This window comes from Peromyscus californicus, unplaced genomic scaffold (genome assembly GCF_007827085.1).
Source record: "Peromyscus californicus insignis strain IS unplaced genomic scaffold, ASM782708v3 Scaffold_6__1_contigs__length_162567912, whole genome shotgun sequence".
In the NCBI taxonomy this organism is placed as follows: domain Eukaryota; kingdom Metazoa; phylum Chordata; class Mammalia; order Rodentia; family Cricetidae; genus Peromyscus; species Peromyscus californicus.
Window position 1 is genome coordinate 159,390,198 of NW_026294584.1, and position 16,593 is coordinate 159,406,790.

At 44.6% G+C, this 16,593-nt stretch overlaps 1 protein-coding gene across 9 annotated transcripts in view; it reads left to right on the top strand.

Annotated features, from left to right (window-relative positions):
* The window catches only part of Ppfibp1 (PPFIA binding protein 1), a 152,909-nt gene that overhangs the window by 97,253 nt on the left and 39,063 nt on the right, over positions 1 to 16,593 (top strand). For all 9 annotated transcript variants that reach the window (XM_052719318.1, XM_052719320.1, XM_052719317.1 and 6 more), the window contains exons 4-6: positions 11,727 to 11,813; positions 13,509 to 13,622; positions 14,454 to 14,585. In XM_052719318.1, the coding sequence (XP_052575278.1) occupies positions 11,727 to 11,813; positions 13,509 to 13,622; positions 14,454 to 14,585 (333 nt within the window). The remainder of the gene's footprint in view (positions 1 to 11,726; positions 11,814 to 13,508; positions 13,623 to 14,453; positions 14,586 to 16,593) is intronic.

A 16,593-nucleotide genomic window follows, 5' to 3' on the forward strand; every position in this document is an offset into this window, starting at 1 on the left:
CTCTGTGATAGTGGACACAGCAGTAAAAATCATGTCTGATACGTGTTGAACAGCACGAAACAGATGCCAATGAGAAGACAAGGAGGCGACACAAGGATTAAGATGCACGCATGTGCTTATGACTTGGTTGGTTTATATAAAAACTAATGAGGACTGCGTGAAAGGACCAAGGTCTGTGTGGCAAACGGGAGGGATGAGAGCTGCCTGCTTGGAGAGTCTGAGTGCACCTGTTGCCGAAACATTCCATGCAGTGTTGCACAAATTCTGGAGCCCTAGCCGGTCCAAACCTGGCCTGGTGTTCTTGGTTCTACCCAATTTGTACCAGCACAAACCATCTTTCAGTGGTGGTGCCGCTCCACAGGGTTGGAGGAGTTAGAGACAGTTCACTTTTAGAAACAGGTGATGCCTGCGTGTGACGCTTGCCCTGGGAGAGACCTCCAGGGATTTAAGAGTTCAAGTTTGCTGGTTTCTTTGGCAGTAGCTTAGTGCTCTGAAACTCACTGTTCCCTGGCACATTACTCACCCTGTTCCTACTTCCTATGTCTTTATGTTCAGCACACAGTGAGAAAGGAATTTGTTACTGGCAAGAGGATTTTCTCCTCACTCACACCCAGGCTGAGAGTGGTAGCCATGGCTCAAGAGGACCTGTAGGTGATTGACTTGTGCTCAAAGCACTTCCATTAACATGTGCCTATTGGTTTGTTGAGTGTTTCTGAGGGTGAGGGGGCAGAGGAGTGTCCGCAATGGTATCGTTAAGACCTGCCTGGAGTGCAGTGAAGGTTCTTCTCTCACCTGCCACTCTGCACTGGCCACCCCCACTTGAGAACTCAGCTGACTTGGTTAGTGTGATTGTGGACACTGATTGTGGAGCTTTCCCAGAAGCCCCAGGACAGTTGCTTTAATGTCAGCTGGGGTGTGTCAGTGTGCTGCTGTGTAACACAGATGACTAAGATCACTTAGAGGACCTTGTTTGCCAAGGCCTGGGAAAACATCGCGGAGGCGCACATGAAAGGAAGGGCCTTGCAGAGTGCTGCAGAGCAGCACTGCAGGAGGCTGGAGAGAAGGCCCTGGGTTGAGCAGCTGGACGTCTGCAACAGAGTAAGACTAGCCAGAGGCCCGGAGAGTGCAGAGAGTGCGTATCTCACAGATGAACTCTAAATTATACACATTTGCATTTTCACCCTTTAAAAAATGTGACTTGGGATTGAAATATTTTTATTTTTGAAATGTAGAAATAAGACAGCCTTATATGATGATTATTTAACAGGTCAGAAGCTGGCCAGTAATGCCTCATTTCTGTGCTCTACCTCACAGGTTAGCATCCTTGATTTGCAGACATTAAATTAGTATTTCACTCATTTCATTAAAAATGGAATTTTTGTAACTTCTCCTGACTGTGAGACTGCCTCGTAACTTAAACTGCAAAAATAATGAGACTCACCTGCCATTCTACCTTGTTTTACGGTTGACCTCCTTGCTGTTGCAGCTCTGGGTCCTGCTCATCACAGTCTTGGATTAGAAAAAGCATTGTGACACTATTCAAGTTACACCTAAGATAAACAGAAACTGTGTGTTTGACTCAGATATGTTCTTTTATTTGCTGCCTTAAATCTAGGGCTTGGCTGGGCAGTGGTGGCACATACCCTTAATCTCAGCACTAGGGAGACAGAGGCAGGTGAATCTCTGAGTTTGAGGCCAACTTGGTCTACAGATCAAGTTCTAGGACAGCCTGGACTACCTAGAGAAACCTTGTCTTGGAGGGAAAAAAAATCTAGGGCTTGATAGACACATTAGTCATGTCTGCGTAACACTGTAATGTTTCATGTTACAATGGAATTCTGTTCTGCCTCAGTAACTGAGCAAGTTTCCTATTGGATAGACTTTTTTTTCCATCCACAGGAGCTGAATCATAAATGTCATCATTCTTTAGAAGCATAGAGTTATAGAAATACCATTAAGACAGATTTATGCTTACACACCCTGTCCCTTCCCGTGATAAGCTATTAGCGCATGCCTTATTTTGTCCAGCTACCTTTGTTTGTGTGTTCGAGACGTGGGATCCTAGACAGGCCTAGAGTTCTCATTCCACCTCCTGAGAACTGGCACTACAGGCAGGTGTCCAGCTGCCAATTACATGAAATAATTAAGGAGGTGGCAGCAATTAGTAAAGAAGTAACCTGCATTTGGGGAGCCAGGGGTGCTCCAGACCTGGCAAGAGTGATAATTACAAATGCAGATGCCCAGTGCACTAATGAGAAGATGAGAATCTCTTAGAGGACGTGGACTCCCAAGCTGGCCACCATTAGACAGGAATGAAGACTTTAACTGCTTAATTGGAAGCGTTAACAAGTGACTGTAAAGTATCCTGGGAGCATCTTTGCAGTCTCAGAAGCATCTGCTCGCCACCAGAAGTGAAATGCTGTGATGATCTGTAATGATGTAATGATGATCCCTTATGGTGGGGCCAGTATCCTTTCCCTCTGTGGAAAGGTGTCCTGTTAGGTTCTCCATCTGTAAGATCTACTGCTGCCCACTGTCAGGCTCAGGGAGGGCTGCCCAGCACGTGTTCCCTTTACTGACGGAGCTTAAGAGAGCCATCTGTGAGGTAAGCCCACCTTAGAATTCCAGTTTGCCGTCTTGCCGTCCACTGCCTTCCCCCAGTTACCAACCTCCTTTACTTGTCACTGGGGCCGTTTCTCATGTGCAGTGGGGAATGTGCTAGGATTCTGTGTGTCTCAGGCACTTTTCTTGCTGTAATAAAGTGCCTGACGACAGCATCTTAAAGATGGAAGGGTTTATTTTGGCTCAGGATTTAAGAAGGAATTCAGTGCACCACGGTGTGAAACATGTGGCAATCGGAGTGTGAGGCGGCTGGTCACATTGTCAGCAGATAGGAAGCAGAGGGCTGACAGGAAGTGGGGCTGGGCTACAAAACTCAAGGCCCTCCTCCAGTGTTCCACTTCTCCCAGTGAGGTTCCATGCCTAAAAATTTCCTCAACCTTTTCAATAGCAACTCCAGCTGGGAGCCAAGTGTTTAAACCCATGAGCCTAGAGGAGGGGACACTTTAAACTGACACCTTGTGTTCCTTCAACTCTGATGGCATTGACTTTTATCTCAAGGGTTGTTTTATTTTTAGTTCTAGAATTACCATTTTAACTGTTGAAGTGTACAGTGCAGAAGTGCTAAGCACAACCTCACTGGTGCAGACCTCACCATCCTCTACCAGAACAAGCCTTTTCACCTTGAAAACTCAAGTCTGCTGTGAGATGCCATCCCTGCTTTTGACACTGTTGTCTTTCTGTATCTGTGGGTTAACAGTTCTAGATACCCTCGTAATAAAGAGTAAAAGGGAAGAATGGATCCCAGCTGAACTATGTATGTATGTACACCCCCATTTTAATATATTGACATACATCCTGATTCTGAAATACTTAATGGAGAAGTCATGAAATTGTAAGTGTCAGACCCTCTTCCTGTTGGAGTCTCAGCACCGGCCCAGGTGCACTGTGATAGGCCGGTGGTGCTCCTTCATACTCCTGACTCTTCTTCCCACACCCACCTCTGCTCTCCTCTTCAGACCTTGTCCTGTACCATCTTTCTCTCCTCCTGCTCCTGCTCCCCACTCCTTCCCCTCCTTATTCTTTCTTCTTCCTCTTTCCTTCTCTGTGTGCCTGAGAGAAAACATTTACTTTGGTTTGGAAAGTTTGGGATGGGGAAAAGGAATAGACACAGTGAGTTAGGCCTGAATAAGTTGAAAATGAAAACTCTAACCTCTCCAGATCCATGGGTATTTTGTTACTGTTGGAATGTTATTGTTGTAATGGAATCTTTGTTGGTTCTGAAAAGTATTTGTCCTTTTCTGGATTCTTCAGCTTAAAATGTCAGATATGAAGACAGAACACAACCTGAAATAAAAACCGGCCAGCGGTCACCACCCAGCAGTGCACTCTGAGCCTTTTCCTGTCTTATGAATGCACATCACACTTGGTCAGTCATAGAGCGACTCCCAGTACAGTTACCAAGTGCCTGCTGCACTTGAGACACTGCTGTAGACATGGAGAGTACAGTGGGTTGGTTTGTTGTTTGAAAACAAATTTCTCTGACTCATGATGCAGACATGCTGTTGGGAAAACTGGAAACAAATGATATAAACATGGCAAATGTATAGTAAAAAAAGAATTTGGTGAGTGTTGAGAAAAGCTCCAGCAGGGAGAAAGAACGAATCCATGTAACTTCAGACGAGGTGGTGAAAGCATCTCTCAGAATGCAGCTTCTGGATAAGCACCAGAATGTGAAGAGACTGAGAGAGATGGTGGCCATAGAAAGAGTTTTCCAGATTGTGTGAGCAGCCAGTACACCTAACCAGCAGGCTTGGTGGTCAATGACTCCGCCACTGGCAGTTTCCAAAAAAGTCATGCTCTAGCTTGTCGCCTAAATTTAGGCATCTCCGTTATCACTATTAAATTTATCATTGTGCTAAAAATATTCTGTGTGTGTGTGTATATGTATGCTCATGTGTGTGTAGAAACCTGAGTATGGGCGTGCACATGTTTGCATGTATATACATATGAAGGCCTGAGTTTGATATTCAGTGTCTGCCTTGATCACTTTCTGCCAGATACATTGAGTCAGGGTCTCACACTTGATCCCAGAGCTTACCAATTCGGCTAGTCTTGCTAGCCAGTTTGCTCTGGGGATCCTCTATCTCAGATCCCACCTTCCCTACCCTGAAATTACAGGCATGCTGGTGTGCCTACCCAGCTTTTATGTGGGTGTTGGGGACCTAACTGCCAACCTCATGCTTATGTGGCAAGCACTTTGCCTGCTGAGCCATCTCTCGAGCCACCAGAATTTTGTTTGTATTTCTAGGGATGGAGTCCAGAGCCATGTACACTGGACAAGTTCCCTATCACTGAGGGTGCACCTCATTCTTCAGAAATATTTTTTTTTTTTTTTTTGGTTTTTCGAGACAGGGTTTCTCTGTGTAGCTTTGCGCCTTTTCCTGAAACTCACTTGGTAGCCCAGGCTGGCCTCGAACTCACAGAGATCCGCCTGGCTCTGCCTCCCGAGTGCTGGGATTAAAGGCGTGCGCCACCACCGCCCGGCCAGAAATATTTTAATAGACTAGATTAAGCACATGTTAAAGAAAGTGTTCTGGGCACATGTCATTTATCTACAGGTCCTCTTGAGCCATGGCTGCCACTGGTGGCCTTTTGTGTGAGTGAGGAGAAAATCCTCTTGCCAGTAATAAATTCCTTTCTCAGTGTGTGCTGAATGTAAAGACACAGGAAGTAGGAATAGGCTGAGAAATGTTTCAGGGAACAGTGAATTTCAGAGCACTGAGATACCCACAAACCCCGCAGCAAACCTGGACCTTTAAGTCTCTGAGGGAGACACTCCTAGAACAAATGTCAAGTCTTACAAACAGGCACCATCTGTTTCCAAAGGCAAAACATCTCAGATTGCTTGAGTTCTCTTATTAGCCGTGCCACCACTCAAAGGTGAGTCATACTGTCTGCACTCAAAAGTCCAAATGCCCTGCAAGGTGGAAGAAAGAGTAAGCGCTGGAGAAAGGGGTGGAGTGCTGTAGAATGTGTCTTCAGGGCTGGCTTGGCCACTGCACTCTTGAACTCAGCAGCTGTGATTACCTGCACAAGACTGGGCCTGTCAGCATTCCCTCACAGAGGGGAGGGGTGCCCGCAGTTCTGCCTCTTCCAGAGGAGCTGGAGGCAGTTAGTGGTTGCTCGGGGAGGGAGAGGCATTTTCTTCAGTGTGTAGCCTCTGAAGTTGCCCATGCTCCTGTAAGTAACTAGTTAAACTCATTCAAAAGACAAAAGAGGAGATGAAAGTAAAACTGGGGGTACTTGAGCAGAAGGAGCTCAGATAGTAAAGGTAAATGCACTCCAAGTATGTCACGTGCGCAGAGCCGATTATTATGTGTAATTGTGTATGCTAATAAAGTACTTAAAATCAACGTAAATTGGTTGGTAACAAATGAGCATTAGCTCAGGACTGGACTGGTCGGGTTCTAGAATTTGTGATGGCAGGTGTGTGCCACCGTTCCTAGCTGATCTGGGATTTAGACAGAGCTCAGAACAGAGCAAGGTGGAGGTGGGAGATAATGGCGATGAATAGAACCAGGAGACTGAAGGGGAAACACAACCACAAAACAGGCAAAGGCTGTCCTTCTGGTGAGCTGAGAACTGTGGAGACTGAACTGCATATAGAGGTAGCTGTTCCCTCTGACTCTTGTGTGTGTCTTAAATGACCTGTAACAAAGGCCATGGTGAAGCAGTCATGTGACAGGATGCCAGCAGTTCCTACATGTTAGTCTTGCTGTGCTGGTAACACTTGGCACAGACATGAAAGCAGGGTGGGCCGTGCCCTCATCTGTGTAGAAAAGCCACATTCCCAGGTCAGATTATTGGCTGGCTCCAGGACTCTATAACTGTGAAGGGACAATATTTTTCTCCTGATTGTGCCAGGAAGACCTGACCAACACCATAAGTTCCTTAAGTGAATATAGTGTCCGTGTGGCCGCGGAGCGTACCGTGCCTCCTGTTGTTGACTTAGGCAGTTGGATTGAATGTTGTCAGTGAGACTTGTAACACACTGAAGTATCAAGGGCTGACCTGAATGCGTTTCAGAGGAGTTAAATATAGTAACTCAGGGTGGTCTTTAATGCCTTGGACATAGGAATCTGTAAAGAAGTTGTAGTGAATACAGTTTTTGATGATGTGTATCATATTTTATAATCCTGGGAGAATGAAAAGAAATATAGGAGGGTTTTACACTAAGAAACTGTTAGGAAGAATAAATGACTGTTCTAGTTTACATATTGGTGTTATATAAATAGCAACTTTGGAAGGAAAGAGTTTATTTGGTTTGCACTTCCAAGTCACAATCTACCAAGGAAATCGGGTCAGGGACCCTGGAGGACAGTTGCTTAGCAGCTTACTCTCTGACTCACATTCAGCTACATTTTTTATGCTGTCCAAGCCTCCCCTGCCTAGGGGTGGTCACACCCACAGTGGGCTGGGCCTTCCTACACCAAAAAGCAGTAAAGAAAATGCCCCGTAGACAGGCCCACAGGCCAGTTCTGTGTAGGCAGTTCATTGGTTGGGGTACTTTCTTCCCAAATGTGTGAAGTTGACACCAAGGTTAGCCGTGACAATGATCAGTTCACATAAATTTGGTGATTGGCCATCGGTGGCAGAATGTGGTAAAAAGCTGTTTTGTGAAGTTGAGGGCAAGACATGAAAAGGGGGCCATCAGATGAGAAGAGAATGACACACAGTATCAGAAGGAAGAGGTAGAGCTGGTTATGAACGTTGGGTTAACCTAGGCAAGGAGATCAGGAGGTGGGCAGAAGTAGGCACAAAGCCTTTGGGTCAGTGTTGAGAGAAAAACTGAAGAAATCTTACTACATGAAGAAGCTGAAAATGAGAAGAGATGACAATTACAGGTCTGTGGGACACAGGAGACCAAGGCTCCCGGGGAAGACAGGAAAGAGGGATGATGAGGGGTCTTCCTGAAGGAGGATGTGAACTAATGCAGCACACCACCATGAAGTACTGAATTTAAAAGAAATGTGACTGGAGCAAGGCCAGCTACTCATCTTAAACTCAACCCATGGGTCTTAAGCACTGTTCCTTCTTTCAGCAGTCGTTCAGTTAAGCACTCCTATCAGACTAAAAGAACCGCTCACAGTGCAGCGTCTCTGTTGGGGCAGGGGTGGTCCACTGAGCACGGTGCTTCGGAGCTTGTCCAGTGCTGTAAGTAGTTTATGAATGAACCGTTCATTCAAGGAAGACTTTATAGACCCAAGTGTAGGCAGATAGGGAAGGTTTAAGAAAAGAATAAAAAAGGAAAAGAGAGGTGAAATGCATGTGTGAACTCAGAGAGCATGCTACTGGGTGGAAGGCCTTGAGTCACATGGGAGGTGGATCATTGTTGAAGGAAGGACAGAGGTGACAGGTACCTCACAGGCTTAACTCCAACATTCTTAAACAGAAGTAGCAGGAAGAAAGAGGTCATGTGGGCAGACTAGCTCTTTATCTACTTAAATACTTTACCACTCTATATAGCAATTCCTAAGACTTTTTGCTTGTGGTTCCTGTGGAGACTACTAATGCTTCAGAAATGCCAGGTGATTTTGAGTATTATAAGTACTTATAAATATCAGGACATTTCTGACTCATTTGCTCATTTTGAATCAGTTCTCAGCATTTCACTTTGGAGAACTGATTTTGAAACATCTCATGTCTGTATAATATTTGGCCTGAAAGAAAATGCTGCCAATCTGGCTAGAGTTTCTTGCACTCAAAATAAAGGAACAGGGTATAGTTCAGAGTGGATCCTGTGAGTGCTTCTGTGTGATGATTGTGTCCATGTAAGGCCCTGGGTTCAAACATCATCCAGAACCATGGGAGGAAAAATGAATGGATACTTTTGTTTTGACTCAGTGGCACATGACTATTGTTAGAGCTAATCAGAATGCTGAGGCAGGAGATTTATTTGAGTCCAGATATTTCAGGCCAGGCTGATCAACATATGGAGCCCTACCCTGTCTCTTAAAGAGAGACAAAAGAGAAAGTTCTACCTCTTACACTCACTGAACATATTTTTTTTTACCTAATGAAATGTGTTTATAAAACATTACTTGCATAGGATTTTAGAAACAGATGCCTCATAATGTATGTAATCAGAATGAGGAATTGAAAGCTGTCCAGGGTCTGCCTCTGCACTCTCATAGATTAAGAACATACGTCGAGTGTTCTGGCTGTTTTCCAGAAGCCAGTCCTCAAGGAGTTATGAACATTTCATTTTCATGGTCCCTGGGGCCTGTAAGTCATTCCGCATACTCCATCAGACTCTTGTAAGTTAATTCTGGGCCCTTTAGTTAACAATGTGAACAGGGTTGTGCAGTGGTAATGATGCAGGTATGTGGCTGAACAGCTGATACTAACACTACACACACTCTAAACATGCATTGCACACTTGCTGAATTAGCTTTTGAATTTTTTGTGGCCTCTTGGGAAACATAATCTAACATGTTCAGAAGGAATGCCCTCAGTTTAATCTTTTCTTCTCTCTTCCCCTCCCATACTTCTTCCTCCCCCTTTCCTTCCTTCCTTCTTCCCCTCCCTATCTTCTTCCCTTTCTTCTTCCTCCTCCTCCCCACTTCTTCCTACCCTTCTTCCTCTTCCTTCTCCCATTTTGTTTTGTTTTCAACACATGACATCTGTCGCTCCCAGAACTGAACTAGGAAACTGGAGAGGTAGAATAGATGCAGGTTAATTCTGGAGAAATAATAGATGTCCCATCAAATGTGCCTGGGGAAGAAGAGTGCACAGTTTGTGGTTTTTTTTCTGATTCTAACTCTGAAGGGATGGACTTTTCAGTTGAATTCTGGATGTCTATTTTGGATTCCTTTTGGCTTTTATCTCTGTTGTATTTAGAGGAATATTTAGGGAATCCTCTGGATAAAATATATAATGTGGCTATAAGCTATTTAAATGAATTTATAAAGAACACATCATGAGCTGGGCATAGTGGCTCATGTCCGTGATCCCAGGAGGCTAAAGCAGGGGGATATTTCTGGACTACAGAGTGGCATCCTGGAGAGGGAAGGACAATGGAAGAAGGAAGGAGAGTGGGGGGTGGTGTCTCACATACTCTGTCTTAGGGTTCTGTTGCTGTGGAGAGATACCATGGCCACAGCAACTCTTACAAAGAAAACATTTAATTGGGAGACTTAACAGTTTCAGGGGTTTAGCCCATTGTCATCATGGAGGGACAATGGAGGTGTGCAGGCAGACATGGTGCTGGAGAAGGAGCTCAGAGTGGAAAAGGAGCTACATCTTGATCCCACAGGCAACAGGAAGTGGTCTGAGACACCGGGTGTATTGTATCTTGAGCATATATGAGACCTCAAAGCCCACTCCGACAGTGACATGCTTCCCCAACAAGGCCACACCTCCTAATAGTGCCACTCCCTGTGAGCTTATGGGGGCCAATTACATTCAAACCACCACACTACTACTGTGTTTCAGAGTGACAATTTTATGGGTCTTGCTCTTTCATGACTTGGATATGAAAAAAATGGAAGAAAAAGTAAGTCACAGTGGCACGCACCTTTCATCCCAGCATTCAGGAGGCAGAGGCAGGTGAAGCTCCATGAGCTCGAGGTCAGCCTGATCTACATAGTGAATTCCAGGACAGCCAGGGCTGCATAGGAAAATGGTGTCTCAAAAATAAAATAAATAAAAATAAAATCTGTAGAAAAAAATGTCTGTGAGAAGTGAGGTGAGTGTGGGAGAGCATTGAGAAGAGTGAGGTGAGTGTGGGAGAGCATTGAGAAGAGTGAGGTGAGCATGGGAGAGCATTGAGAAGAGTGAGGTGAGTGTGGGAGAGCATTGAGAAGAGTGAGAAGGTGAGCGTGGGAGAGCATTGGGAAGAGTGAGAAGGTGAGTGTGGGAGAGCATTGAGAAGAGTGAGAAGGTGAGTGTGGGAGAGCATTGAGAAGAGTGAGAAGGTGAGTGTGGGAGAGCATTGAGAAGAGTGAGAAGGTGAGCGTGGGAGAGCATTGAGCCAGATGCCGGGAAGGTACAAGCTGATGCCCGGGTTTTGCCTAGTAGCTGATCATAGTGTTGTTTGAACAAATAAACACATAAGACATTAGTTTAGCCAAGATAGAAAATGATTACAAAGCTGGTAGCCTAGCTAGTCAGTGCCATCAGGGAAAATCACTTTAGACTGAGTGTTTAAGCTTGTGTGTGGGGGCGGGGGTGGGGGCTTCTGAAGGCTTTCTAGGCAAGAACCTTCATGTTGTGACTGGAGAGCTGAGTGAGCAGGAAGAATCCTGGCAGACATTGCCCCCTGTCTGCTCCATCAGCAGGCACTGACAGTCCTGTGTAGAGCCTGGGGATGGAATGGTAGGAATGGGAGGACATCACAAGTCATAACCACCCAAAATTAGTGACAGGAGTCATTCAGGGTCAAATGGAGTATTGTCTTCTACCGCTACTCAGAACTTTGCATGCCCCCTGCCTGTGGCCACTGGAGCATTCCAGCGGCTGCTGCTTCTTAGTCTGTGCTGGTTAGCTAAAGTCATTTGAAAGAGAAATCTCAACTGAGAAAAAGTCTCCATTATCATATTGGCTTGTAGACAGGTCTATAGTGCATATTCCTAATTAATGATTGATGTGGAAGGTCCAGTGCACTGAGGGTGAGGGCATTCCTGGGCAGGTGGTCTTGGGTTGTGTAAGAAAGGCTTATATGGCTTATAAGCTCCTCAGGCTTTGTGGGCCATGAGGAGCAAGCCAGTAAGCAACGTTCCTCCAAGTCCTCTGCTTCCGTTCTTGCCCTGACTTCCAGTATGGTGGACTATAAGGTAAAATAAATCCTTTCCTCCCCAGGTTGTTTTTAGTCAGTGTTTTATATAGCAGTATATTTAAAACTAAGAAAGGGAAATTGTGTTCTGTTTGCTCAGAAATGGTGTAGGTCAGTCAGTTGTGTCTAGATGCTCAGTTGTATGTAAGTGTTCACTGTGCCTGCCATACTCATTTTGAAGTCAATTAACTCATATTTTCCACCCATGGCAGTGACAACTGTGCTGAATTTAATTCAGACCTTTTGAATTTAAAATATATCCACTTTACTGATTCATAACATGTCTATCCTAAAGGAGAGTTGACCTTATCTATGTTATTTTCTTGTTCAGACAAATGGACACCTACCTGGGAATGGAGACGTCTATCAAGAAAGGCTAGCGCGTCTAGAAAATGACAAGGAATCCCTCGTTCTTCAGGCAAGTGGTACTCCAGGCTGTTCCTTTCTCAGGACATGCAGGGTCCTTGCAACTGTGGATCACGTATATGTGGACACAGAGTACCTGTAGTGAACGTGCCATCAGATCTGACTTTACATACATGTGAACTAGAAATTCAGATCTGGACATACCTGTAGTGGATTGCAATATAACAACTGTTCATGTGCATTCACATTGTACTGGGGAACCTCATAATGACTTGGAGCTTAAGGAAGATGTGTGGACTATAGTGAACACTCTGCTGTTCTGTGAAGGGACTTGAGCACTCACACTTTGTCATCTGCAGGGATTCTTGAGCCAGCCCCACTCAGATACCAAGGGAAAACTGTACCTCCAAAGACTACTGAAAATGAAAAACTCAATTCACATTTGTACAACAACCCAACTCACTACTGACAGAAATAATACGGTAGAGCAGAAGGAAGTTGTGGTGTCAGTGTTTGTAATCCCAGCACTTAGGAGGCGGAGGCAGAAGAATTGCTGTGAGTTTGAGGCCACTTTGGGCTATAGTTTAAGATCCTATCTCACAAACAAGCAGTGGTATGCTAGGCTAGCCATCCACACAGGGAGTGTAAGTGAGCTGGCTGTGGAGGGCCAAGGGTATGTCACCCAGTCCACAGGAGCCGGTCCTTGACTCAGCCCCTCCAGTCAGACTCAGTGCCACCTGAGATGACTTTCTGTGTTACCATCAGATCTAATTTTACATACTTTGAGCCAGAAATTCAGATCTGTGAATACCTGTAGTGTAAAAATCTCAGCCTGAATGTACATTAACCTTCCAGCTTTGAAAATGATACACGAACCACACAAAGCATCCTGAGTGGAGCCTGCTGCTGGAAACTGCTGTGGGGTGTTTGTTTGCTTCCTTGTGGTGTTTCCAAGTACAGAGCACATGGCTTTACTTTCATGTTTTGAACTGACCGGATCAAAGAATATTTACTCAGCTGCCTGAGGAGGGACTGTAGATCTGCATGGGACCCTGAGGACGACAGAGGAACCCCACTGTTTCTTGGGACATTTGAGTGTGTTGCGGTGCACTCTGGCTTTTTCTTTTTTTTCTTTGTGGTTCTGGGAACTGAACTCAGAGTCCTACACATGTTGGAAACAGTGTACCACTCTTCGCCACACCCTGGCTTTGAACAAATTTGGGACCATGTTGATCTTGAACGAGCTTGTAGAATTTGAGTTCTTTATTCATGTTTGCTTCTTTTATTATTGATGTATGAGATCTGAGTGGTCCTTAACGTCTGTTTCAAATATGGACCGCCTTTCCTCCATTGCCCTACTAGTTCTTCACCATTGCCTTAGAAATCAAATTTTCTCTATATACTCTATAACTGAAATGATTTTAATATGGAAAGTATTGCTTATCTTGGATCAGAACTAAGTTCCTCCTAAATTGAATAGGAATCCTTAAGTCAAAAGGCAACATAGGGCTGCAGATGTTGCTCAGTGGTACAGTACCTACCTAGCATGCCCAAGGCCCTGGGTTTGATCCACATGAAACAAATATAAATAGCAGAGGGCAGGATCACTGTCATCTTGTTAAGTCTGGGATGTTTTAAGCTACCCTGAATGATGGGTGGTCTGTCTTTGTTCCAGTTAGAGAATGAAGCATGCTGTGGGACCCAAAGCCTTTCAAACTCACTGCGGTCTTTTGCTTTAAATTGATAGGTGAGTGTGTTGACAGACCAAGTGGAGGCTCAGGGAGAGAAGATTCGAGATCTGGAGTTTTGTCTTGAAGAGCACAGAGAGAAGCTGAACGCCACTGAGGAAATGCTGCAGCAGGTATGGGCCAAAGCTAGTGAGGGAGGGGCCTGCTGAACTGTTTTAGTTGAGGTGCAACATTCCTGTCTGGTGTCTGCAGCAGTAAATTCCAGAATCCCACAGACTGGTGCATTTAAAGTCTAGTAGCAGAGTCTAAAAACACGGAGACATACAAAGTTATACAATTAGAATAGAATACAGTGTTACAGGAACTGTAAATTCATCTTTTGCGTTCATATTATTTCCAGCTCTCAACCATGAGATGATAAAACACTACATGGGATTTGGTTTTAGGCAAAGGAAAAAAAAAATCCCACACACATGCGTTCGTGTGTGCACATAGGGTTTATAGATGAGAAGCCTTGTGATACAGTGGACAGAGTTATACATGGAGCACATGGAAACAAAACTGCTTCTGTTGAATGTCTGTCTGCCACCCTTGCCTGCCTGCATTACTCCACAGGCTTGTGACCTCTCTGTCCCTCAGTTTCCAGGTCCCTAGAAACCCTGATCAATGAGGCTGATAAGCTTTTTTACCTCCTAAGGTTGTTGCCGGGACTGAACCACTTATGAGTGTGTTCCTCGTCCCAGCACATAGCATGCACTGTGTACAGCCGTGTTGTCATCAGGCTTGAGAGTGTAAGGAAAGATGCATCTTTTGACAACGTGATGATGTATTTAATCCTGTTCAGAAGAGGGTCATTAGAGCGTGTGGTCCTCAGCAGTGTGGTGTGTGGCTGTTCTGTGGCCGTTATTTTCACCCACAGACCACACTTAACCATTGCTGCTTTGCAGTCACGGCAGAAATTTATAATAAAACGACTTGTGAATGTTGATCTGAAATTCTAACAGGAGCTTCTGAGTAGGACCTCCTTAGAAACACAGAAGCTGGAGCTCATGGCAGAGGTCTCTAACTTGAAGTTAAAACTGACAGCTGTTGAGAAAGACAGACTGGATTATGAAGACAGGTTCAGAGACACAGAGGTGAGTAATATGCATGATCTCCTCCTCCTTCCCTTCTTAACCTGTGTGCACACATACCCAAGACAAAGCTGAAATTCCTGGAGGTGTGAAGGGGGGTAGCTAGTTATAATATGCTCTCATCCTGCTTCCTTTTAAGAAATTTTAGGTTTGGGAGTGTAGCCCAATGGTAGGTGTCATGATCAGGGCTCACTAGACCCTGGGTTTTATCCTCAGCACCACTCCAAAGACAGAATAAGCCAGCCATGGTGGCATGTGCCTGTAATCCCAGCACTTGAGAGATGGAAGCAGAGGATCAGGGGTTCAGAGCCAGCCTCCATGACATAGAGAGTCAGAGAGTAGACTGGACACCATGAAACCCTTGTCTCAAAAGAATAAAGACAATAAATAAAAAAGAACTTGGAATAAACCTTAACCACACTGTAAATTTCTTCACTAAATGCTAGTTGCAGTTTTTTTGTTTAGAGATTTTGTTTGAAATGTTCTGTAGAAATAGTTTTGACTACAATGTATTTGTGGCGACCTGGACTGACAGGTCCACACTGGTTTTCTTCCTCTGAAATAATATATCTAATCCATGGTTTCACCAGTTGCCATCACTTCCTGGGATTAAAGGCGTGTGTGCTTCCCAGTACTGGGATTAACGGTGTGTGCCACCACTGCCTGGCTGTTTCTCTCCTAGACTGAGTCAATCTCATGTAGTCCAGGGTGGCTTTGAACTCACAGAGATCCAGACAGATCTCTGCCTCCTGAGTGCTAGGATTAAAGGTGTGTGCCACCACTGCCTGGACTCTATGTTTGATCTAGTGGCTTGTTCTGTTCTCTGCTCTTCAGGCAAAGTTTATTAGGGTACACAGTATATCACCACAGCAGGTGTTTTGACCTTTTTGGTAGGATCTCAAAACAGCACCTACATCATGTTTTGTGTCGTACCTGGTTTCTCCTCGTTTCCATTCTTTTCACATGTTCTCATTCAGATTCCAAGTGACACCAGGAACACACTTCTAAGAAACACAATCCCTGATCATTTTCTATGAAATAATCTACACTATTGATAAAATGGAGTACACATATTCACAGGGCAGATTGCAGAGTGTTTGATAATTATGATTTTATATAAAAATAGTCTTCAAAGGTTGAAATAGAATGGAATATGTACATGTTCTCGCTTAATGTTTCCTTAAAAATAAAACGTTTACCTAGTTATTTCTGCAATCCCAAATCTCTTAACACTATTTGAGAATTTTAGAGAGTTTGGATATTAGTTTCTAAGAAAATGTTGAAGTAAGGAACACTTATATGCATTTCCAAAAAATAGTGCATTAAAGTCATTAAACCTTGAAGATTTAGGACTTGCCTGCCCTGGAACTTGTTAGTGGGAGATGGTTGGCTCATTCAGCGCCCCCTGCTGGTGTGAGCACAGATGGCCGAAATGTAGAGCTCTGAAAGGAGCCTGAACTGATAAGCTAATTGAATAATGTGTATATGTACACACACACAAGCACACACACACACACACACACACACACACACACACACACACACACACACACACACGGACACACACGGACACACACATGGACACAGACACACAGACACACATACATATATAACCTTAAGGATATAGTGCCACATTTTCCAGTCGGACTTGTCATGGTCATATCTGACTCCTCCCATGTTGGAATTTTAGATTCATATTTAATGTATTGCCACTGAAAACAATTGGATGGTTTTTCTTTTTCTTTTGTTTTCCCCCCGAGACAGGGTTTCTCTGTAGTCCTGGCTGTCCTGGAACTTGCTCTGTAGACCAGGCTGGCCTCTGCTTCCTGAGTGCTAGCTAGAATTAAAGGCGTGTGCCACCACTGCCTACCTTGGATAGTTTTTCTTAGAAAAAAAAAGGAAATGACCCCAGGATATAGTTCAGTGTTCTGTGGTTGTTTCTTCGTCTTTGCGGTCACCACTAAAGGAAGTGGCAGTGTTTACAGCAGTGCCTGCTGGGAGTTCAAAGATG